The sequence below is a fragment of the Podarcis muralis genome, chromosome 5 (assembly GCF_964188315.1).
Source record: "Podarcis muralis chromosome 5, rPodMur119.hap1.1, whole genome shotgun sequence".
Lineage (NCBI taxonomy): Eukaryota > Metazoa > Chordata > Lepidosauria > Squamata > Lacertidae > Podarcis > Podarcis muralis.
The window spans coordinates 50,405,385-50,428,792 of record NC_135659.1 but is presented as its reverse complement, the minus strand read 5'-3'; the positions used below and the strand labels follow the sequence as shown (position 1 = coordinate 50,428,792).

General features: G+C 43.8%; 1 protein-coding gene across 2 annotated transcripts in view; it reads right to left on the bottom strand.

Moving 5' to 3' along the window:
* Window positions 1-12,325: 12,325 nt before the first annotated feature.
* The window catches only part of BTBD19 (BTB domain containing 19), a 50,815-nt gene continuing 39,732 nt past the window's right edge, over window positions 12,326-23,408 (bottom strand). The window contains exons 5-8 of one of the 2 annotated variants that reach the window (XM_077928780.1): window positions 20,327-20,395; window positions 19,364-19,495; window positions 17,754-17,879; window positions 12,326-17,155 (exon numbers count right to left, since the gene is read on the bottom strand). In XM_077928780.1, coding sequence (XP_077784906.1) covers window positions 17,021-17,155; window positions 17,754-17,879; window positions 19,364-19,495; window positions 20,327-20,395 — 462 coding nt within the window. In that variant the 3' untranslated portion in view covers window positions 12,326-17,020. The remainder of the gene's footprint in view (window positions 17,156-17,753; window positions 17,880-19,363; window positions 19,496-20,326; window positions 20,396-23,408) is intronic. The other variant, XM_077928781.1, reaches the window with a different exon arrangement.

The window sequence follows — 23,408 nt, the reverse complement described above, 5'->3', positions numbered from 1 at the left end:
AAAAGGTTAGTGCAAATATCACTTCTGCAGCTTCATGCAGCCTGCTGGCATCCAAGGAATAAACTGGAGTGTCACACGACATCATTTTGATAACTTCCGACAAGCACTTTGGTATAATCATGTTACTTTAGGTATCCTATCCTCTTCTTAATACTGATAGCAAAATTAACAGGAAAATAAGATTAAAGGATAAAAGCTAGGGCACTGTAATCAGCAAGGAGACCAATGCAAAAAGTTATCCTTTTTATAATCTATATTATTTTTTACTCTTGTATTTTCTCGTGCTCATACCCCACCTTTCTTCCATCGTGGAAGCCAAGGCTGTGTCACTTGTGGATCTGAGAAGGTCACTCATCCAGCCCTCAGCAGAGCCAGGCCTACTTAGCCTTAGCAGGGTAGTACCCTGATGTGACTTCAGGCCGCACCCTGAACTATGTGGACGTTATAGCTACTTCAGAGCTACTTCCACAAGGAAACATCTCTGTGGAAAGTCTCGTTAGTTCCCAGCACATCATACTGTAGTAGCGTTATAAATATCCTATCTCTGTGTGTATGCCTCCTAGAGGACAAAGCAGTGTGTGCCTCTGAACACATGCACAGACGTGCAGGCATGCAGTTGCACACACAGACACGTCCCTGGGGCCACACAGTGGGTGGTTTTGGCCTGGGAGCGGAGAGCGCACGCACAAGCACACACGCACCCCTTGCCCCCAAAATTGCAACTCCACAGTTGCTTACTCACCACTCCCTGTCTGTACGGAGGAATTGGAAGTGTTACCTAAGCCAGACTCACTGGGGTGCCTCACCCACAAACCAGCTGACTTCCTCAGCAGCGCTTCAGTCTGCCAGATGGTTATCATGGGAATGCCTCACGCTGCAGACAGCAGGGTGTGTGGAGGGGGACTTGGAGCAGGAATCCATTCCAAAAATTCATAATAATCATTACCTTTTCTTAAAGCAGCTTCAGCATGACTGGACGAGCCAAGGGGGGTGGAGAAAGCATCCTGATCAGGGTGATTCATCCAGCTGGTTGGTACCCGCCTCTGCTCCCCCAGGCCCAATTGATGGCTAAGGGGCCATCAATCAATCAATCACTGATCAGCAGCTGAGATGCCTGTCTGTGCCAAGGAACCCAGTGAGGGACTGGATTTCTGATGTGAGCTTGTCTGGAACTACAGGAACAATCGCTTTCTCTCTTGCCCCATTACTGGGTGAGACTCCATCCTGGGAGGGAGGGGGCTGAAGAAAGCGGAGAGGGAGAAAGAAAAGATGTGCCCACTGTGTCTCATTTCCCAGCCAGACCCAAAATAGAGTGCTGTCCCAACATGTAGGAATCAGAATCCTGCTTTCAATAAATCTTGCCAGTCTTGGCAAGATTTGTGGATCCTTTAATGTGTAGACCCCACCCCCCACCTCGCTACTTGCCAAGAAGATTATTGGATTCACATGAAAAACATAATTAACACCAAAAATGGCTTGGGGAGAAAGAGAAAGAAAAGCATGCAGCGGTTGTAAGTACACTTATTTGGAAATAAATTCTATTGAGTTGAATGGGATGTGCTCCTAATGTTGAGGACTTAGGAGGGAGAGAAGGACTGGAACACACACACACACACACACACACACACACACACACCCCAGAAGTGGATGGGGAAAATAAAGTAACTCCCCAAACTCCATTTTGGTATATGGAGATTTATAATATAAAATAACATTTTGCACAAAAATTAATAGGAATTGCTACTTATCTATCCTAAAGTCAACAAAATTCAAGGTAGATGTTAAATTCAAAATGAATTCAATAAAAGATGGCTTCCTGCTAAGACTAATGGGCTTTTGGAACTCACTGCCCCAGGACATGAGCAACTGTTTAAACAAATGAGGTGAAGAGTAACTGGATGGTGGCAGCAGACGGAGAGAAAAATGCTTGCAGCCCAAAGAACACTAGAGGGCCTTATCCATGTACATATAAATATAACTTGCTTAAGTATTTTAATGTTAACTATGTTGGAGCTGTATACCTGCCAGAAAGCTATGTTACCTCGCACAAAATATGAGTAAGTTTTTAGTCATCTAAAGAAGTTTAGCGGACCATTATTTTCTTTCCACCTGCCATAATGCATAACAAAAAACTCCAAGGAAATTTTGAATTAAGCCTCTGTTTGGGGAGGGCCCCTCTCCCTGTTGCTAAAATGTTTCCATCTGACACATTGGACTAAATTATTATTATTGTGGAACGCCCTCCCACCAGATGTTAAAGAGATAAACAACTACCTGACATTCAGAAGACATCTGCAGGCAGCCCTGTTCAGGGAAGTTTTTAATGTGTGACATCTTAGTGTATTTTTGGTCTTTGTTGGAAGCTGCCCAGAGTGGCTGGGGAAACCCAGCAGATGGGCAGGGTAAAAAAACAAAATATATTATTATTATTATTATTATTATTATTATTATTATTATTATTACTTGAATCTAGCAGATAGATGATTCACACAACCAAACTAGGAAAGGGGGGGGGGGGCTCTCCTTGTTTGGTAGATTGACTTAGTATACATCCAAACCAGGGCCTTATATTACAAACAGTTTACATTGCAAACGTTTGTAAAGATCTGACTGTAATGTGTGCAAGTTTGGCACATTAACTCCTTCACATTCCTCTTTTTTAAGTCATGGATACTCGTTGCTATTCTCCTGCATGTAATCCACACCAGTTGGTGGAGCTTTTCTGCTCCTCCTCTCAATTCTCAGCCCTCCACTATATTTTCATGCTCTGGGCATCTGTGCAGGTATTTATGTACCTGTGTGCACACACCTTTAAAAAGAATAAATCCCTGGAAGTACACAAGAACAAACATCACTAGCCTTAATTACTATGTTTCATAATGTGCAAAATTGAGGCTTTGTTGTTGTGGTGGTTAATTGGGGGCGATATCCATTTTCATTTCCCCTTTCCATTTCCAATACTGAGATCTTGCATAAGAATATTTACCTGACTTGCATAAGGCTTGCATAAGAGTGATGAAGATGTCTTGCATAAGACCTCCCTATTAGGTTGTTTTTTTAAATGTATATGCCGCATACAGTCTCTAGAATAATCCCTCACACATGAGCAGTGTGGAGACAGTTCCTCCAAATCGGATTGTTTCAGTTTGGGATTTGCTTTCAGCATGCATCAATCAGTGGGAATAGACATGCTTGTATCATTTGGGCCACCTGAAACAAATGAGAAGCAAACAGAAATAGGAGTAGAGTGATAAGGGCCACCTACCAAAGTAAATGCACTAACAAGCATCCACAACAGTGGTGACTTTGGATGTACAACAGTGGTTTTTCCATGTTAAAAGTATGAGCTGACATTTTGATGCTGACAGCATCAGTGGCAGCTGTGAAAAGCATGCATGCACAAGCAGCACTGTTTCCTCAATACTCCTTACTTGGGAGCATGCCTGAGCTGTGAGGATTTGAGGTGAATGACAGACATCATTGTACACTATCGGATGCTGAGCCAGTCACCTAAGCATGGTGGGGCTGCCCTTGTCAGAGACCGAAGGCCTGGTTGTATGAAACATGGAGTTTCTCCACCCTGCTTGACGGTTCCTGCGGTGTCCTCATGGCATCAAGGAGCATGAACTCTGGAGCATGGATTCTGTGTCAAGGGAATCAAAAATGAATGTTAAATCTAAGACAGGAAGGAGGAGGAAGAGGAGCACAGATGCCTGCTGCAATGAGCTTACATTGAAGCAGCATGGAGAGTGGAGTGGGGCAGGTAGGGCTGGATAACAGAGGAAGGGGATGAAAGGGATAAATGTGAACACGTGCAAAAATACCCTGATTTTGAAGATCAGATTAGTGGGTTCAGCAGGGCTTCTAACTTTCAGCCCCCTTGCAAAAAGTGCTTCTGGCTGTGTTGCCATTCCCTCCACCAGCCCATGTGGATGGATTGCACAGCCAGCTTTCGCAGTGGGCTAACGGGAAGGACACTTCCTGCATTTGCATTTCTGTGTTGTGGTGGAACCAGGAGCACAGGAAACTGCTCCGGACAGGCCCTGAGGGAAGACTTCCACAAGGCTGTGTCTCCCTATTCACTGGGGGTGGGCATTCCCCTCACCCACCACACTCCACGCCTGATCTTTCCAGGCAGTCCATAGGCTAAGCCAGCTGTTTGATCTCTATGGGGGAACAAGGAAGGGCTGCTCTGCCTCCATGTGTGGCCCTCGCACTGGGCCAAATTACTTTAAGGTGGGTGAAAAATCAATTGACAATTTGTTTGGAAATAGTACTTAGTTGCTCCCTGCCAACTTGGGAGGCTGCACTGAGTGAGGCCGTGCGAGGGTTGGTCACTGACCAAAGCTTTTACCTAACTATGATTACAGAGCAACAGGAAGGGCAGTGATCAAAACGGCAAAACAAGGTTGTAATTGTGCAATTGCCAGCACTTTAAATAGGGCTGTAATTCAGGAGATGTTTGATAACATTTTGGCAACTGGGTAGATATTTTACAGATGGTGAGCATTTAAAAATCTATTGTAGAGAAAAACAGAGTAAAAACAAAATTCTATCATATAAAATATGAGCAGGCTGACTAAACTTTATTGCATAAGCTGCTCTGTGAATATTGATATTGAAAGGTGGCATAGAAATTTTAAAAATAAAATAAAGGTAAGGAAGGATCAGTGTGTGCGTATGTGTCTGGGGTGGTTGCAGCATGGATGCCTGAAGACAAAAATATGATGGGTGTATTGGTTCTGTCTCCAAGAAACAAAGAAGAAAACACTGAAAGGGTTTGTGGCAAATAGAGTGTGCCCAACACATTTTGGAGCCTTGCCTTTTTCAGAGAAAAAATATTTTGTTCCACTTATTGTGGTAATTTACAATAAGCTACCACAATGAATGGAGCAAAATCCTTTTGCCCCTGAAAAAGGAAGAATGTGTTGGGTACACTACATTACCCATAAATCTCATTTTGAGCAAAATTCCTGAGGAGGCTTTGAACTCTTTGGTGGTGGTTGCTTTCAATTCCCTTGGCATTACCCCAGCCTTTTTCCTGATCTGTGTCTTGCCTCTTCACAGGCACGCACTCACACATCTCGGGTTAATTATGTTTACTCAAATGGCAGAATAACTTTCTGCTCTGGACAAGTGGACAAGTGGTAAGAAGCTGGACTTTCTTATGGAGTGATAAGTGGTCAAAGAAGACGAAGAAACAGAGATCAGTAATAAACAGATAGTTCTTGCAATGTTAGTGAACTACCACATGTACATACCTGCCATGGACTCATGATAGGAAATTGTCAGGACAACACTTGAACATGCTTACTCAGAAGGAAGCCCCAATGCGTTCAGTGGTGTTTGCTGTCTGCTAATCAGAATACTTAGGATTCTTACTTTGCATCATAGATTAAAAGAGCATTGTCGTGACAGGCAGTGGAGGGCAGAGGGAAGAGCTACCTATGCCAGCCTGAGTTCCTTGGAGAACTCAGAGCAGGATAAAACTCTAGGTAGATAAACAGCATGGCCATGCAAAATCCCAGCCATGGTCACTTAGCCCAGTCTACAATGTCATGCATAGAATAAGGCTAAAAGAATTATATGCAGCATCAATTCCAAGGATCACAATACTGTATACACCAGAGGGATTAGGTCTTCTGTCACTCTTTTTTCAGAGCTGGTCAACTATTCTGAACATTTAAAATGTGGCCAAGCAGCACCACCTGCAGGTAAATCTGCAGTATAGTCGACGTCCCAAGCAATGAGAGTTTACTATGGTCCAAAGTGGATCTGCAACACTGAGGCCAGGGACACATCTGCACGTTTAAAGCACTATTATACCACTTTAACAGCCATGGCTTCCTCCAGAGAATTCTGGGAACTATAGTTCATCAAGGCTGCTGAGAGTTGTTAGAGGTCCCTATTCCCCGCCCCCCTGCCCAGAGCTACAATTCATAGAGTGGTTTAACAATCAATCCCTTTTCACAGCAGCTACTGCTTGCTTTATACAATAAATAGCAACTACTGCATGTGTACTGCTGTGAGTCATCCCCACCAGGATTTTCTTTATCACAGAAACCACTGATCAGTTTTAATCACTTAAGGCACTGTACCCTTTGGGAGATCTACCACTCTCCTCGGATCTGATGAAAAGGAGAAAATAGCATACTTGCATGTGGATGACCTCCACCAACAATTTCATTCTAGACAATAAAAAGCATGGGGGACAAAACTGAACCCCACAGAACACCTCTCATAGGAATGAAAAGTAGCCTCCTAGCACCTTCTGGAATCTGCTTTCCAAGAAGAAGTTGAAATACCACAAAGCAGTGTCCCTGATCCAAACTGGCAATCTAAAAGCAGGTTTGTCATCCTGAGTTGTCTGTCTTCTGCTCTCTAACCATTGTCCCAGACCCTTCATATGCAACACTTCCCACTAAAACTGGCTATCTATTCAGTGGGACAGGACACCTAGGAACAATTGTGTCAGCCATCCCAAGTCGATTCCAGATATCAACCAGGCCAAATCAGCTGGAATTTGGATCCCATTGGATCCAAAAGCCTCCAAGGGGGAAAATATTTGCATAGGTTCCCTGGCATTACAACATTTCAAAACTCTTGTTGCCACTTGTTGCCAATGGAAAAGGGGAATTCATCGTGGAGAAAAAGCTTGCCTTGCCCCAAACCCTCTTTTGTATGTTCCCCGCTCCTCTAGCCAATCCTGGTAACCCCACATTAGCCAGCCAGGCAGCTAGAGGAAGGAGATGAAACTCCAGGAAGCGTCTGAGGCACCAGAAGCAATTGTCAGCACTGGTTGCATCACTGCTCCTTTGACAAGACAGCCATCCCTGAGTACTGTCTTATTTTGCACAGGATAACATGTATGGGAAGCCAGCCAGTATAACCTGGAAGTTCTGTCAGTAGGCAGCTTGATGGAAGCAGGTGGCTTGTGGGTGCATTTATCAATTAACATTAAATGGTGAAGGACAAGAGGACTGGGCAAAGGCTGCAAGACTTCAGAAGAGTGAGGAGTAGCTACATAGGGTGACATTCACTGTGGTTGCTCTTTAGTGGCAGATGCCACTATATGTGCAGGGTATATAAGTACCATCCGCTTTCCCATTTTTAAACTGCCATAAGCCAAGCCACCTTTCAACTGATCTCTCTGAAATTTTGACAGCTTGCATCCTAAATCTTCCATTCTGACTTTTTTTATAGCAACAGGATGAATCATATCAGTTTCCCTAAGAAACAGCATGCTCGTGATTTAAAGAATAATGAAGCTTTTAATATAGAACCGTTTCCATGACTATATACTATATGGATGAACACTAGGATGCCCACACAGGCTTCCTATAGGGCTGGGAAGGCCTCACATCAACATTCAGCAAGTGATGCCAGTGTCCTAAAAATGTAAGGAGAGACCTGCTGGCCAGTGGCCCATCTACGTAGGCCACTTTTCCATTGTCTCTCGAGATAGACGGATGCCAACCAAGTTAGTAGCCAATGGTAGCCTTATCCTCCTACCTTCTATATTATTCCATATTTCACAGAACGAAATCATACCCCTTGAAGCTTCACTGGAACATAGGAAGCTGTCTTATACCAAGTCAATTTAGCTCAGTACAATCTATCTATACAGACTGGCAGTCTTTTCCATTCCTACCTGGGTATGACAGGGATTTTAACCTGGGACTGTCTGCATGCAACGCATATGTTCATATTGCCCTGTAGCCCTTCCCCATATGGTCTTCATCCCACCCTCTTCGCCTCCATGTGCCTGGAATCCTTCTGCCATCATACCTTCAACAATCTGTTCCAACATTCAACCTCCCCCCACCTCCCACTATAGAACTGATATTTAATACAATATTTCAGCAATCAACTCACTTATCACATTACAGAGAAACAAGCAGATTTACAAACAAAATTACAAACAGACTGAATGACAGGTGGGTGAGTTAACCCAAGAGCAAGGTGTGCATTTTGATTCTGGCAAAGCTTCAACATTGGCCTGAGCCTGGGAAAAACTAAATTGACCAACAAAAAATGAATGACTTCAAAATGCTTGGGAAACTTTGATGATGATAAAAATGATTCACTTCCAGAAGCTGTGGGAGAACTGACACTCCACACATAATCCAGTGGAAGTATTTTGGGTTACGTTGGACTAGAACTGAAATTCATGAAGGCATGTGTCAGGCATGTGCCGAATACTGTATTATTCTTGTTGTTTATTTAATTATTTTATAAATGAAAATAACCCCATGTATGTTCCCTTTTGGTTAATTCTTTTTGTTGCATTTTATAAGAATAAAAATATTGGTTTAAACCTGTATTATTTTCTTTTGATAAAATGCCTTAATTTATTGTCCTCTGTCATCCCCGGTGTTGAATATGGGAATTCCCCATATGCGCTCCCCTGAAAAGTAACAGATTAAATCCATACCCACCTCATTGCAGGTCCAAAATATGTTCCATGTCAAACCTGGAGCAAGACCATTTGCTTAGATCAGGGGGCACCAGTGTGACCACTGTGCTCATCAGTACCTCCTGTGACACCTGCAAATTGTCACAGTTAAAATATGCTCAAACACCCCCCTCCCCATGAATCCTATTGCCTTTCCTGCTCAGTTCCTGTCTGCACTGACTCATTCTCTCCTGCAATTCCTTAAACAGGCCCACATTTCTTTGGATGTCAGTACTGGACATCCACCTTCCTTTCCATTCGGAACAGAGGAGAGGTGCAAAGAGCTTATCTCTTTGAGTGAATGGGGTAGTGGCTGATGTAGGATTCTTTCTTCATTTCTCTGCTGATGGGGCTGTATGTACCCCAGCATCATTTTGTGGTTCTCTTTTTTTGGTTGTTGTTTTTTTGCCATGGCAACCTTTTTGCATTATGCCATGCCCCTCTAGGCAGTCATTTTGTGTTATGTTATTATCCTGTGGCAGCGTTTTCTGACTGGTACCATTTCTGACTGGCGCCTTTTCAAAAGACAGCACTTTTTCAAAATTCCAATTTGCCTATTTGTCCAAAAAGGTTGACTACTCCTTGGTTTAGATATGTGGCGGACCATAAATCAGTACCCTCTTACATCCCAGATGGTAACCTTTTGAATATTAAAAATGTTATTAATCACTCCTCTCTGCACCTACTTCTTTCTCATGCATATTCAGTTCCTTCAGCTTTTTCTCAACAACAAATAAACTGGAAAAGAACAAAGAAATTGGATTCAAACAGGCCTGGTCAACAGCATCATGTGTGCCAGAGATCTGTTTTCCCCACCAGAGGGCAGTACAGAAGTACCAAAGTGATTCCCTGCACCTAATTTTTACTAACTGAAGTTCTCTCTTTGCTTAGCTGAGTAATAAATTTGACTCTAGAATGGACAGTGATCAATGGGTGTGTCTGAGTGTGCCAAATATGTTCTTGGTAAAGGCTCATATAATTTGACATAGGATTCCTGTACAGTACTTTTTGAAACTTTGCTTACCACTCTACTTTCCCCCTTCTGCATCCCCATATGCCCGCCAACCCTCTTTAATTAGGGCAATGGCCAAGAAGCACAGTAGGTGATCTTGATCCCCCTATCTCAGCCTGTTCTACTTCATGGGCTTGTTGAGAGGATAAAAGAAACCCAGAGCTCTTCGAAGGAAAGGAGATTGTATCAGGTTGGTAGAGGTTGATATCCAATCAGACATGGAGTATATTTTTAATACACATTTTTCTCAGGGCTACTGAGTTTGGAAACAGAGCACATTCTGTGAAATTATATTTTGCCCACAGAGGGGTGTTTTTCAGGTCTGGCTTTTTGGCATAGTGCCACAACATGTCTGGGAATGAGATACAGGTCAATTCTATAAGCTGGTGATGAAACCAGTGTACATTTAACTTCGGGTATTGAATGGGTAGCCTCAGGTTTATTTGCTTGTTTTTAACTACATAAAATGGGTATTCCTAAAGTTTTGAGAAGGGTCATGGGACGGTTCTTGTGTTGGCATAAGCACAGATTTAAGAGTGCACCAGAATAGTTTACACAGTTCTGATTAACGGTTCTGTTCCCATGATGGTTGGCACATTTACCACAGTTTTGACAGCACCTCTCATCTGTTTGGTGGAGTGTGATGTCCTGAACCCGATGAAAACCCAGCAAGAGAATCCTTCTCCATGTGTGAAAGTGACAATCTTTGATTTGACTAATTGATCTTGGTGTAAGAATCCTAAGTATGCAAATTTTCAAATTAAACAGGACTCTCCTTCTTGCAGTCTGGGTGTATATACTGTTATAGAAATTGGGGGGAATCCCCCTAAACCCTAGAAATTAGTAAATGCTAGGATTATGGGTTTTTTGTGATATGCAGGGGAAATATAAGCTGCAAGGGGGTTCCCGGGCTGCCTTACACAACCCAGTCAACAACTCCTTGTCCCAGGTAAGACCAGAGACTGGGGATTTGGAAGGTTGCCAGGGTAACTGCTCTGGGGGAGGGCAAGGGGCTTCTGGGAAGAAGAAAGAGGAAGAAAAGGGGAGACAGATCATGGTGAGGGTGAAGGAAAAACTGCCTGCAATGATCTGGGTCATGCTGTAAGATCTGGACCCCCTCCACACAGACACCCAGGATGCAATTAGGCGAATAAACCCTATTTCTTAAAGCATGACAGCCTCCACTGTATCTTCTGTTCTCTAAAGGGACACAGACCCTGTGTGGGTGCCTGAGATCCCATGTGCTCTTGCCATGGACTTGGCAGAGAGAGGAAGAGGCACCTGACTGGTTACAAATGTAATTTAGCATCCTGTTTTCAAAGATTTTAGCACTTCAAATGCAAATTGTGCTGGCTCACAAGAATTAAATACAGTTGTAACAATCCCAAAATATCTCCATTCAACTTTCAAAAAGGTGTGGTAGGTAAACAACTCCTTGTATTATAAGTAGTTAGGTGTCAGAGGGAGTGGCCATGTTGGGAATTACTGAAATAGCTTCATTAGACAAAGCATTCCCAGAAAGAATTGCATTCCCAGCCTGACTAAGAGTTCTGTGTGAGAAAGAGGCTTACATACTCCAATGTAAGATGATCCAGTAGAAGATAACACTGTACCTGCTTTGTATTGTGGGTATGTCTACACAGCAGCCGCTACAGCCAGGCATATGACTGGTTGTCCAGGAAATCTCCCTGGAAAGGACAGGCACCATCATCCCAAAAATGCTGAGACGACGACAGTTTTTGCATACAGTGGGCTGGTTCCACTGTTCCCTCAGTCTCCCCCAGCCATGTAGACACACAAACGGCTGGCATAGGCAAAACCCTGCTACACATTTCTGTTATTTAGACCACATGAGCTCAACAGTCAATACTATTAAAAGAATAGCTTTGTGAGCACAATGACCTTACTCTCCAGATAAAGACAATAACATTTATACAAGACACATTCTCCTCATCCAGTTTCTGGCACCTCCCGGTTTCTGTGAGGCCCAAACAACAGCAGGGCCAACCCACCCAGCCCTGGGCCTTAAGATAAAGGTGCAGCATCTGGAACAAATTTCTGTCAAGTCTCCATAGGTTTTGTGGAGAAAATCTACCTGTCAGGGAATAGCTGTGAGTCAGGGCATGGCCAGTTTTGATGTTGCCCAATATGAGGAGGGTGGAGACCATTCCAAGGACTGTGCACCCTTATTTAAAATGATTTGACAGTCCTTATTTTTAATAGGCATATTCTTCTTTTTTTAAAAAAAACATTTCTTGTATACTAAAAAGAACAGATTAAATAACAGATTTGTAAGCATGAATGCAAAACAGTTTGCACACGTCTGCTGCCTTTGGACTGAACTACATGAGATGAAGCAGATTGGGGTCGATTTTTCTCAGCAGGGCAAATAGCATCAGGAGGGGATGACCGGTTTAGCTCAAGGAAAGGGATAAAAGAGGGAAATGGTTTAAAAAGGCCCCCCTTCATTCTAATTTGGGACTCCAAAGGTGGTTTTCATGAGAAACAGAAACATCAGGAAAACCAAAACACAAACCTCTTGTGTCTTGCGTAGTTTCGCACCAAGGCCCTGGGGTAAGTTCTAATGAATTCAGTGACGTTTACATTCATATGTTCAGGCTGCACAACACCTATTAGACAGTTAAAGATAGAGAATATTTTGCTGGAGCAGATGCTGTCTAATGCTAGAAGGATGTTTTGAAAATGGCTGCATGGTATGTAATTTGCTATGTTTTGCAGTAGATGATGTTTGTGTTGTTATACCTAAGGTGAAAAAGTGAACAAACTTTTCGTAACCTGATTTAAAATAATAATTATACCAGTCCTCACTCACTTGTGGGCTTTGAAAAAACAGGTACGTGGTTGAAAATGCAGGTTTATTTAAAAACCTTATCGTCCCACGCGACCAGAGAACACATCTCAGCTTCTTAAGCAGCAACTAGACAAGAAGAAGGGAGAGCTGTTACTGATTTCCCAACAGATTTAGAAAAACAGCAAATGCAACCATGGGAGAGAAGAAAATTGGGCCTGTGACACAGGAAGAAGAAGACAAAAGCAAAGCAGAGGAGGGAGTCCCCAGATGAAAGTAACCAAGTCACAAGAACTCAATGTAAAGTGATATGAATGTAAATATTATTTTGGAGATTTGTTTCACTGTCTACACATACCAATTTGTTCAGAGAATTATATTGTTGTTCACATAATGGCTTTGGCTTGTATCTTATATTTATGTTTATATTAATATCGCTTTAAACTGGGTTCCTGTGACTTCATCTTTTTGTTACAGGACGAAGGAGGACACCATATGTTTTAATCCATGAAGTGGCAACAGCAGCTGCGTAGGGGCAGAAGGAGGAGAATTTTAACAGGAAACCAGATGGAGATGGGAGAGTATTTCCCTTCTTCAGTGCCCCTCCTGATCTGAATCTCACCCCCCACCAGCTGCATTTATCATTTTTGAAAATCATGGGAGATCCAATTGTGAATCTCCCACCATCTCATTAAATCTAGCTCTTAGTTTTACTTCAGTGTTCAAAATGGTCGAACTCACTACTTTATTCCAGTGCACTTGTCTTGTACAATTCCCCCAAAGGGCTCACATCTTTGTCTGGGGTAGCTGTTCTTTTCCCACAACTGAGAAGCAAATAAAAGCAACTCCTGGACTTAGGTGACTCAGCACATTCCAATACAGTGAAAAGCAGGTTTTCTCTGGACTTCCTGGGCCATTTGCCTGCCTAGCAACCAGGTACTCAAACAAACAGTGCCAGACAGGACCTACCTGTGTCTGACCTGAAGCAGCTGGCTAGCAGGCCTCTTTTTGAAAGGAGTGGCCGGCCAACTGTGCCAGAGGCTACAGTACAGTCAAATCCCATTCATGGTGAGGTCTGGTTACACAATGACAGTATCCACCACACCTTGACCTAATAAGTTAATCTGAACCCCTAGCATCCACATGAAGACTGAGCTGTTCACCAGAGCCTGTGTTGTTAGGGGGGGAAACTGGCCCTTATAGTTTGATCCTTTGCTTCTTGGCCTTTAAAAATGAAGCTGTTACTACTTCTGCATAAGCCAGTCACTGGGGATACAGATTGATGGGTTCATTTCCATGTGTTCCACTCCTAGAATGTTGGGACTATTGGGGGGGAAAGTCCCTGGAATTTAGAATGAAGTTCTGGGAGCATCTGTTGGTTGAATATGCTGCATGAAAGAGGCCATTGAAGGTGAGGGAATTCCCCATGGCTCAGGGAGCTAACCTTTGATTTGTGTTGCATAGAAAGTAAGTTGTATATTGGATATAGCAAACTTCAACTGCTCCTGTCCAACTGATATTTTATTTACTCTGAATGTGTTGTTTTCTAAAAAGATTTTGAGGAGATATATAAAATAATGACAATGAAATTGAGCCTATTCCTCCCTGCCATCCAGCTTGTTCCACCAGTGGAGGTACAAAGCATTTATAAAAGCTTTCTGTAATTTATTACAGGAAAATATGATATATCAAGTACAACATCTGAGCGACAGTTCCGTTATCATCCCAAAAAATAAAAGTTGTTTCATACAAAGGAGACAGAGACAGTTATGGCATCTGTAGTTGCAATGTTGTTCTTTAAGTCCTGTTTGTTTCATTGGTGTATGAAATAAATTGCTACCATGTAGTATAAAAAACGGGGACGCGGGTGGCGCTGTGGGTAAAAGCCTCAGCGCCTAGGGCTTGCCGATCGAAAGGTCGGCGGTTCGAATCCCCGCGGCGGGGTGCGCTCCCGTTGTTCGGTCCCAGCGCTTGCCAACCTAGCAGTTCGAAAGCACCTCCGGGTGCAAGCAGATAAATAGGGACCGCTTACTAGCGGGAAGGTAAACGGCGTTTCCATGTGTGGCTCTGGCTCGCCAGAGCAGCGATGTCACGCTGGCCACGTGACCCGGAAGTGTCTCTGGACAGCGCTGGCCCCCGGCCTCTTGAGTGAGATGGGCGCACAACCCTAGAGTCTGGCAAGACTGGCCCGTACGGGCAGGGGTACCTTTACCTTTAGTATAAAAAACACACCTGGTGTTTCCTTACTGTTCAACACTTTAAACATACTGTCTCGCCAGAGTGGTACATGCTCTGGTTATCTCCCACTTGGATTACTGCAGTGTGCTCTGTGTGGGGCTACCTTTGAAGGTGACTCGGAAACTGCAACTAATCCAGAATGCAGCAGCTAGACTGATGACTGGGTGTGGCCGCCAGGACCATATAACTCTGGTCCTAAAGGATCTTCACTGGCTCCCAGTACGTTTCCGAGCACAATTCAATGTGTTGGTGCTGACCTTTAAAGCTCTAAATGACCTCAGCCCAGTATACCTGAAGGAACGTCTCCACCCCATCATTCAGCTCAGACACTGAGGTTGTCCCCCGAGGGTCTTCTGGCAGTTCCCTCAAGGCGAGAAGTGGCACCCTCCCTGTGGAATGCCCTCCCATCAGGTGGCAAGGAGATAAAGAACTACACAACTTCTGAAGGCAGCCCTTTTGTATTATTATTATTATTACTATTAGTATTAGCAATTTTTTCAGCTATAGCCCATCTCTATACATACCTATTCACCCTGGTTTTTGACACTTAGGTGTATATGTTTAGGACCCACCTTATTTCTGTTGTTTTATTGTTGTAACCTGCTGTGGGACCTTAGGCTGGAGACTGGGAAATTAGTAATTTATCATTATCATCATAATGCACCCCATAGTCGCCTTTGACTGGACTTAACCATCCAGGGTTCCTTTACCTTTAACTAACTCCACTGTTAAACCATGCAAATACATCCAAGTTTGGATGATGAGCAACCTTGCTGCTATCAGTATCCAAATGTGTTCTTTGGTTTGTTTGTTTCCTTCGTATTACTTATACTAGGGACTATTTGGAAAATGCTAAAGATCATAAGAAGTTGTTTGGATTACATTAAAGGGGAATGAGTTTTATTTATAATGCTTGCTGTTCTTATTATTCTAAGATGAGGTTCTATTTCCATTTAAAAGAAAAGACAACATTATTTGTGTAAGCGCAAAGGGATGATCCTGCCCACAGAACAGCCAGTTTCTATGAGGGCTTGGGTCATTACAGAACCATCTCCCACAACTTGACCAGCTTTTGAACCTGGCCCTTGTTACTTTTGCAATCTCCTAGCGGAAAAGTGACTCATATAGATGAGTATATTATACTAAGCAATGTTTCTGAGATAAGCGAGATAAGTGTCAAGGAGCCCTTAGCTGCCGTGCTTTGACACAGACTGACAAGCATGTATAAGCATTTCTCTGAGTAGATGCAATTATAACTTTCAGTAACGGGTGCAATTTAGAAGGTCGGTTGGAGTGGCAGTTTTCAAGTGATAAGCTGATTGCTTAACAGAAAGTGCATCGAAGTATTAAGAAAGCACTGTTTATGGTAGCTGATTATATGATAGTGCTCAGGATTTCCTATGACACACCCTATTGTCTACAATGAAAACATTCACTTCAATGTAGGAGCACCTTTCCATGACCAGTCCAAGTAAACACATCTCTCCTGCCCTTTGTCCCTTGTGGTAGGTGAGCCATGGTGAAGAATAAGGCAGCCAGACTGCTAGCTGGGGCAAGATAGTCTGAGCATATAACAACAATCTTGGCACAACTGCCCTGGCTACCAGCTAGTTTGGGGGCTCAATTCAAAGTGCTGGTTTTGATCTATAAAGCCTTATGCTGCTCAGGACCCCAGCACTTCAAGGACTGCCTCTGCCCACATGAACCTATCTGGACACTGTGTTCATTATCTGAGGCCCTTCTCTATGTGCCACCTTTGAGGGAAGTGCAAGGGATGGCAACATGAGAACGGGGCCTTTTCAGTGGTGGCTCTCTGCTTGTGGAGGAGTGCTTTCCCCAAGGAAGAATGCCTGGTGCCGTGTGAGAAAGATCAGGCTAAGAGAGTGTGACTTCAAGGGTAAGTGGAGATTTGAACCTGGGTCTCTCTCTCTCTCTCTCCCTGCTCAGTCTCAGTCTGACACACTCATCGCTACACTAAGAGCAGGTTGGGATTGGAAGAAACAAAAGAATCAAAAACCAGATATTAGATACAGTGGTACCTCTGGTTAAGAACAATTCGTTCTGGAGGTCCGTTCTTAACCTGAAACTGTTCTTAACCTGAGGTACCAATTTAGCTAATGGGGCCTCCCGCTGCAACTGCGCTGCCGCCACGTGATTTCTGTTCTCATCCTGAAGCAAAGTTTTTAACCCGAGGTACTATTTCTGGGTTAGCGGAGTCTGTAACCTGAAGTGTCTTTAACCTGAAGTGTCTGTAACCTGAGGTACCACTGTACAACCCTAGCCTGGATGGAACCTGTCTACCTCTGATGGAAACCAGGCCTTTCCCCCTCACACAATGGAACTCTCCCCTACCTCTCTCTGCCAATTGACTGTAAGGCTCAGGCTCCAGGCAGGGTGCCCCCAAGGCATTCAAAGCAGCAGCTGCAATTTCCCAGTGCCAACATGACCAAAGTTGGATGGGCTGGACATGGAGGTATTACCCCCTTCTTATTCAGGTGTCACCATGTCACTTGTGCTGTGGGTCAAGGGGGCGTTGATGTTCCCGGAACAGTGTTCCACGCCGGCGCTGGCACAAGGAGGATCTCATTCCACACCCCTTCCGTAGTGCATGCATCTTCCAGGCCTGAGCCAGGCTTTCCACCTAGGCAAGGGTAGAAACAAATCCATTATATTCAGGCCAGTGCTGGACAGGAGTGAAAATAAGTGGGATCCATACCCAGGTGGGTAATGCAGCAGAATGGTGTCTAAGCAGGAGAATTGAGGAGGACACAGTGGGAAGCAGATGGAAGAAGTAGAGATGGCCACTTCTCTTCCCTCAGGGGCCCTGAGGCCATCACCTAATAAACCAACAAACTCTCTTGGTCTCAGAACTCTACATGTGCTCTTGTCCAGGGTTCCACTGAGCCAGTGATGCTTTCTTTCAGGATATTCTATTCTGTTCCTGTATCCTCATCCCTTCCACAACTTCCCCAGTGAGTTAGTCAGTATTCTGTGGTCCGGCCACTGAGCATTCTCAGTCGTCACAGAGCTATTTTAGGTCCCACCTCCCTAAAGGTTCCCCACTCCCCTAAAAGTCTTATGTACTTCTGCAAACCACAGAAAAGGCGCTTCTTCTCTGCCACTAATTTTAGCTAATTAAATATGAAAAGAAGGATCAAGCGCTCTAAAGACAGGGAGAGACATGTGATCCATGCAAGCTGGTGCAAAAAGTTATGACTGAGGTGGGTAGCCTCTCTCACTGGAATCATTTGGTCCTTCTTGTTCTCCTCCTCCAGCGTGGTCAGCTCACTTGGTGACAGCAGATCCAGACGCAGCCCTGGCACCACTGTTGCCGCCACATCGTGCACAGTCCTGTCTAGAACAGCCTGCAAGAAGGGAGTTCAGGATCAGCACAGGCCAGGGGAGAGGGGCTGCTGACAGACCTGGATAAGCAATCATGCCACAAGCTGTCCTAGTTCTGAACTGCTGTGATGCAGCAGAAACTCTGGGGAAAGGGAAGGAAATAATTTTCAGTTCCAGGGAGTGGGTCACCAAACAATGGGAGATGTGGAGTATCAGAGAAAGGCACATCAGAATTCCTGGGATCTAGTGGGCCCTGCTCCATGCTCTTGCAGCTGGGTAGAAATAGGGAAAACCCATGTGATGGGGGCACCAGTGGGAAAATCCCCGTGTTCTCCTGGATGTGTCTCATCTCTCTTTCTTAGCTAAGCTGGAGCTACTTGCTTTGTAGGCAGCTTTTGATAAGAACATAGGGAAATTTGATGGCTGTCATTTCACTGGGGCAAGTGCATCATAGGAACATTGGAAGCGACCTTATGCTGAGTCAATAGTGTCTAGCTCAGTGGTGTCTACCACACGGACTTGCAAGGGCTTTCTAGTATTTCAGACAGCAGTATCTCCCAACCTTGCCTCAAGTTCTCAGGGACTGAATTTGGGACCATCTGCATGCAAAGCAGTTGCTCTATCCTACAACCCTTTCTTATCTGCTTGGAACACACTGTGGCCTAGATTCTGTTGGTTGCTAGGTGGTTGGCTCTAAGCAAATTTACTGAAGGAGAGCACTGGACTGGCTCAATAGGTTTAGAACATTGCAGCTGTGGTGCCTGATTGGCTGGTCTGAAAACCAAGATTCTTCTATCTTGGAGCCAGGCCTGGTGGTAGTTAAATGAGGGAGGTGGACTCAGTGTGGGTGAGAGAGAGAGTTAGAGCCCTAACACCAATGCTATGGAAAACCTGCAAATGACTGTAGATTAACATCTGCTATTAATGTGAAGTGGTTTGCTGGTTGTACATTTATTTTCCAACCACATAATTCTGTGGAAAACGTTTTATATACTCAAGAAAGGTGTAAGTTGCTGCCTTTGGCCAATGGGTTGCAGTTATTTTTATTATTTAGGTAATTTATATACTGTTTCATTCCTCCAAAAACTGTCTGAGTGGTTCCCAACATTATAAAAATATCGCCAAAAAATACGACACAGAACAATTAGATCCTCTTAAACATCAGTATAAACTAAAACAACTAACATATGGAGACAATAATAACTACTAGCTGACTGAAATACAGAAATACAGCAGAGACAACCAGCCCCACCCACCAACTGTGCAAGCCTGTATTTATATGGAGCATCAGCACTCTCACTTCTGTTGCTGCCTCTCCAACTTAAGAGGGGCAAAATTATGCACTCCCTACTTCCACAGCAACCTGCTATCACCAGGGAGCATCCACAATCATTCCTTCCCTACATGACTTTTTCAGCTCTATACATCTTCCAAGAGAACCCCGCGAGTGGGATCCTCAATCCCTGCTCCCTTTGTTCCCTTTTCTCACCACGTAATGAGCACTTACGGATCCAACATGAGCCCATTCCCGAACAGCACGAATCAGCTTCACCTCATCGATGGCCAAACAGTCACTGCGCAAGATAGTTTGCATTGCCAGTTCCGACAATTCCAAGAAGCCACGTGTCAGCACCACGTCCTGGGGGGAAATATGCAGCTCATCTGTGGAGTGGAGAGAACTCCTCTGTCATTAAAAAATGGTGGCCACAGCTAAGGAGTAAGGTACCCATGGTATGTCCATTGAGAGTTTAGGGTTGAAATAGTTACTGTAGGTCTGCCAGGTGAGATAAACTGCATTAGAGTCCTCTTCCTACCATGATGAAGCACAAAGACCACCACCCTTCCCAATTGCACCGAGGTACTGAGAGATGATGTAATCTGGAGGACAGGTCATGTCTGCCAGTGGCACCCTGTTCCCTCCATAACCAAATCATGATACTGAGCCAGTATGGTCTGAAAGCACATGACACAGCAACTCTGGACGCCCTATATATGCCACTGTAATGGAAGCAAGGTGGGATATAAATATATCAAATGCACAAACAACACACATGGTCCTATAGGGAAGAGGTCTGATTAGAATAGGACCTCCATATCTCATGGGAAAACCTCTGCACTTGTCCTGTGCTTAAAGGTAAAGGTAAAGGTACCCCTGCCCGTACAGGCCAGTCTTGACAGACTCTGGGGTTGTGCGCCCATCTCACTCAAGAGGCCGGGGGCCAGCGCTGTCCGGAGACACTTCCGGGTCACGTGGCCAGCGTGACAAGCTGCATCTGGTGAGCCAGCGCAGCACACGGAACGCCGTTTACCTTCCCGCTGGTAAGCGGTCCCTATTTATCTACTTGCACCCAGGGGTGCTTTCGAACTGCTAGGTTGGCAGGCGCTGGGACCGAGCAGCGGGAGCGCACCCCGCCACGGGGATTCGAACCGCCGACCTTTCGATCAGCAAGCCCTAGGCGCTGAGGCTTACCTGAGTACAACTCTCGATGAAAGCCAGGCAATGCATCTGCAAATCCACCTGCCCATATGCTACAGCTGCCTGCCATTAAGAGAGTGAGAAGAAAAAATGATAAAAGGCTGTGTTTAAAGAGACAAAGCTGAGAGAACATAAGAAGAGTTCTGCTGGATAAGGCCAAAGGTCCATCTAATCTACCACTGTTCTCACACAGACCAACCAGATGCCCATCCATGAAAGAATGTTGGGGCTTTAGGTAGAGGTGAAGCAGAAAAGGATCGTGGGTTGGGAGTGACAGAGTTGGCTGCAGTTTGCTTTTCATTTCATTCTAAGTATTTGAACCTGAAAGAAACACCATCAAAAGTCCTCCCCTCTCCCACAATGGAGATACTTATGGCAGACCCTCCAAGTGTCCCTATTTTCCAGGGATGTCCCTGACTTAGAGAAGCCATCCCAGTTTCTGATTTGATCATGGAATGTCCCGCTTTTCCTTAGGACATCCTATTTTTGTTGGAGAAATGTTGGAGGGCATGGTAGGATGTTCTTATTTTCACTGGGAGAAATGTTGGAGGGTATGGAGTTATTCGAGCCCCAAGCTGCCTGAAGGCAATCCTGTATAGGGAAGTTTTTTTAATGTTCAATGTTTTATTATTATTATTATATATGTTGGAAGCTGCCCAGAGTGGCTGGGGCAACCTAGTAAGATGTGTGGGGTTATAAATAGTAAAATTATCATTATGGAATGGGACGTCCCTATTTCCATCAGAGAATTGTTGGAGGGTATGTTATAGGTAAACTTGGGAAAGTCTCTGCAATCGATAGATCCTTTCCCAGAACCAAATGCAAGCCTGTGTGTTCTAGAATAGCAAGGTTCCTCTGGAAATCAAAGAGATGGGGCCGAGAGCTGTTTCATATGCCCATTCTATATAATGATGGGGATATCATAGGATTCCTACCTTCATTGTACTAGTCTGAATTACTCATTACAAACACAAAACCTGATTTTGCGCCCAACCACAAGCTGTCTTATAACGTAGTTTAAGTAACAGAGTTCAAAATGACCAAATGTGTTTGTGATTTGGTGTTCAGTGGGTTAATACTGCAGATGTAGAGTAGAAATTTTTCCACTACTACATTTTTCCATGGAATCTTTCTCATTTCTAAAAATGCATTGTATCATAAAATTAATTTGGAACGTAACAAAATGACTGGGCAGTTTCAAAGCTATAACATTTTTTTAACCCAGAAGTCTATACTTCGAAATATATATAGATCTAATCAGCACCTCTTGGGGGCAGGCTAAAATTAGTATATTAATGGTTTTCAATGCCTTCATTCTCTTTTAAAAATGTAAACAATGAAAGAGAAGCATATGCTAACTGAATTGTCATCTCTTAAAATATTTACACGTCTTCCATAAAAAAATGCAAAGCTTTGCTTGAAAAATATTTTTAAACGTAACATTTTAGGCTGCAATCCTATGCCCACTACTTGGGAGTAAGCCCCGCTGAACTTGGGGGCTTGCCTTGTACTGTGCTCTTAAGCTCTTGCCTTGTACTGTGCTCTCAATCAAGACCTGCCCTTCTCCTAAAGGCTAAAGTCCCCAGCCCTCCAAGACAGGGTCTCAATGCAGATTGGGGTCCCTGGGCCTGTAGTTTCCCTTTAAAAAGCCAGTCATGCTAAGTGTGTGAATGGCATTTCACCTAGTTTATTCCACAATAGGACTTACTTATAATGAAGCATGTGAAGGACTACACTGCAAATGACATTAAAGATATGTGATGGTACTGAGGAAATTGAAAATAAGCTGATTGAGGGGTAATAGGATGTGGTGGATAGCTCACTTCACCAGTGCAACACCAAACATGCCACCACAATGACAGAAAGGCTGCCACAATTCCCTGGATACACCCCAGGAAAAATCTACCAGCATATCTGGTATGGTGGAGAAAATGTGCTTGATAGCCTTCAGAAAAGCATTCTACGTGGTCTGTGTAAGGCTCAGGTATTAACAGGACATCAATGATAAACATAATGATAGCAGCCATATTATTTACTTTCTATAGTCCACATACATCTACATTGTACACTGCTTGAAGATAAGCATCCCATATGGCATTTGTCTAGCTACTAATGGAAATAGATGCTGCACCAGATGGACCTTTGATTGAATCCAGCAGGGCAATTCTTACATCCCTTCGAAGAGAACATATCCCAAGTAAACAAAGCAAGGAGTATCTACTTGCACTGAATGAGGCAAGCAAGCATGGTGGGTTAAGCTTATTCGGATTGCTTCTGCTAACATAAAGTAGGCAACCTGAAACTGTGAGATGAGATTAGTTATGATCTAATAACCTTTAAGCATTCAACTGAAGTCACAATCAGGATGGGTAATGAAAGACAAAATAGTGGATTTGTTCCACCTTTTCAATTGATGAATGTAAAGTGGGGGATGTAATGCTCACTAGTCATTCTAAGTTGGGAGAGACATGGGCCTCCAATCACTCAGGGTTTCTCTCCCTAATTCCACCTACCTTCTACATAATGTCTAGTTAAACACATTGTGTGATGTTATCAATATAGAAGTGTGACACTGTATACATGGTCTAAAACATAGGCCAAGTTCTGAATTAACGTCTGCAACAGGGTCACTTTTGTGTGTGTGTTGTGGTTTATTTTTACTTTCTACATGAACATTCATATTACTGAAAGGTCAAGCACGGCCATCTCTAAAGACAGAACTTGCAGGTATCGCCTCAGTAAAACCAGAAATGCATCTGTGGAATGTGCCCTTTGTATCACTATCTGAAAATCCAAATGATATCAATCTCCTGCAGAGCAATAGAAGCATCTGTGGATTCAATGCTACAAGGAAAATGATCAGTCCCCATAGAAAGTGATGATGTCTGCTTACTCTGCTGATTCCTATGGGGATAGAACTAGCGAATATTGTGTCAGACACATCCCAGGCTCAGTGAGCACAAACTACAGGTGGGAACTAGGAGGAGTAAGTTGTGCAGTTAAGCAAGAAATAAACAATTTCTGCTGTATGAAAACAATGTGTTTGTGGCAAACCACATTATCTTGCTGGTTGCTT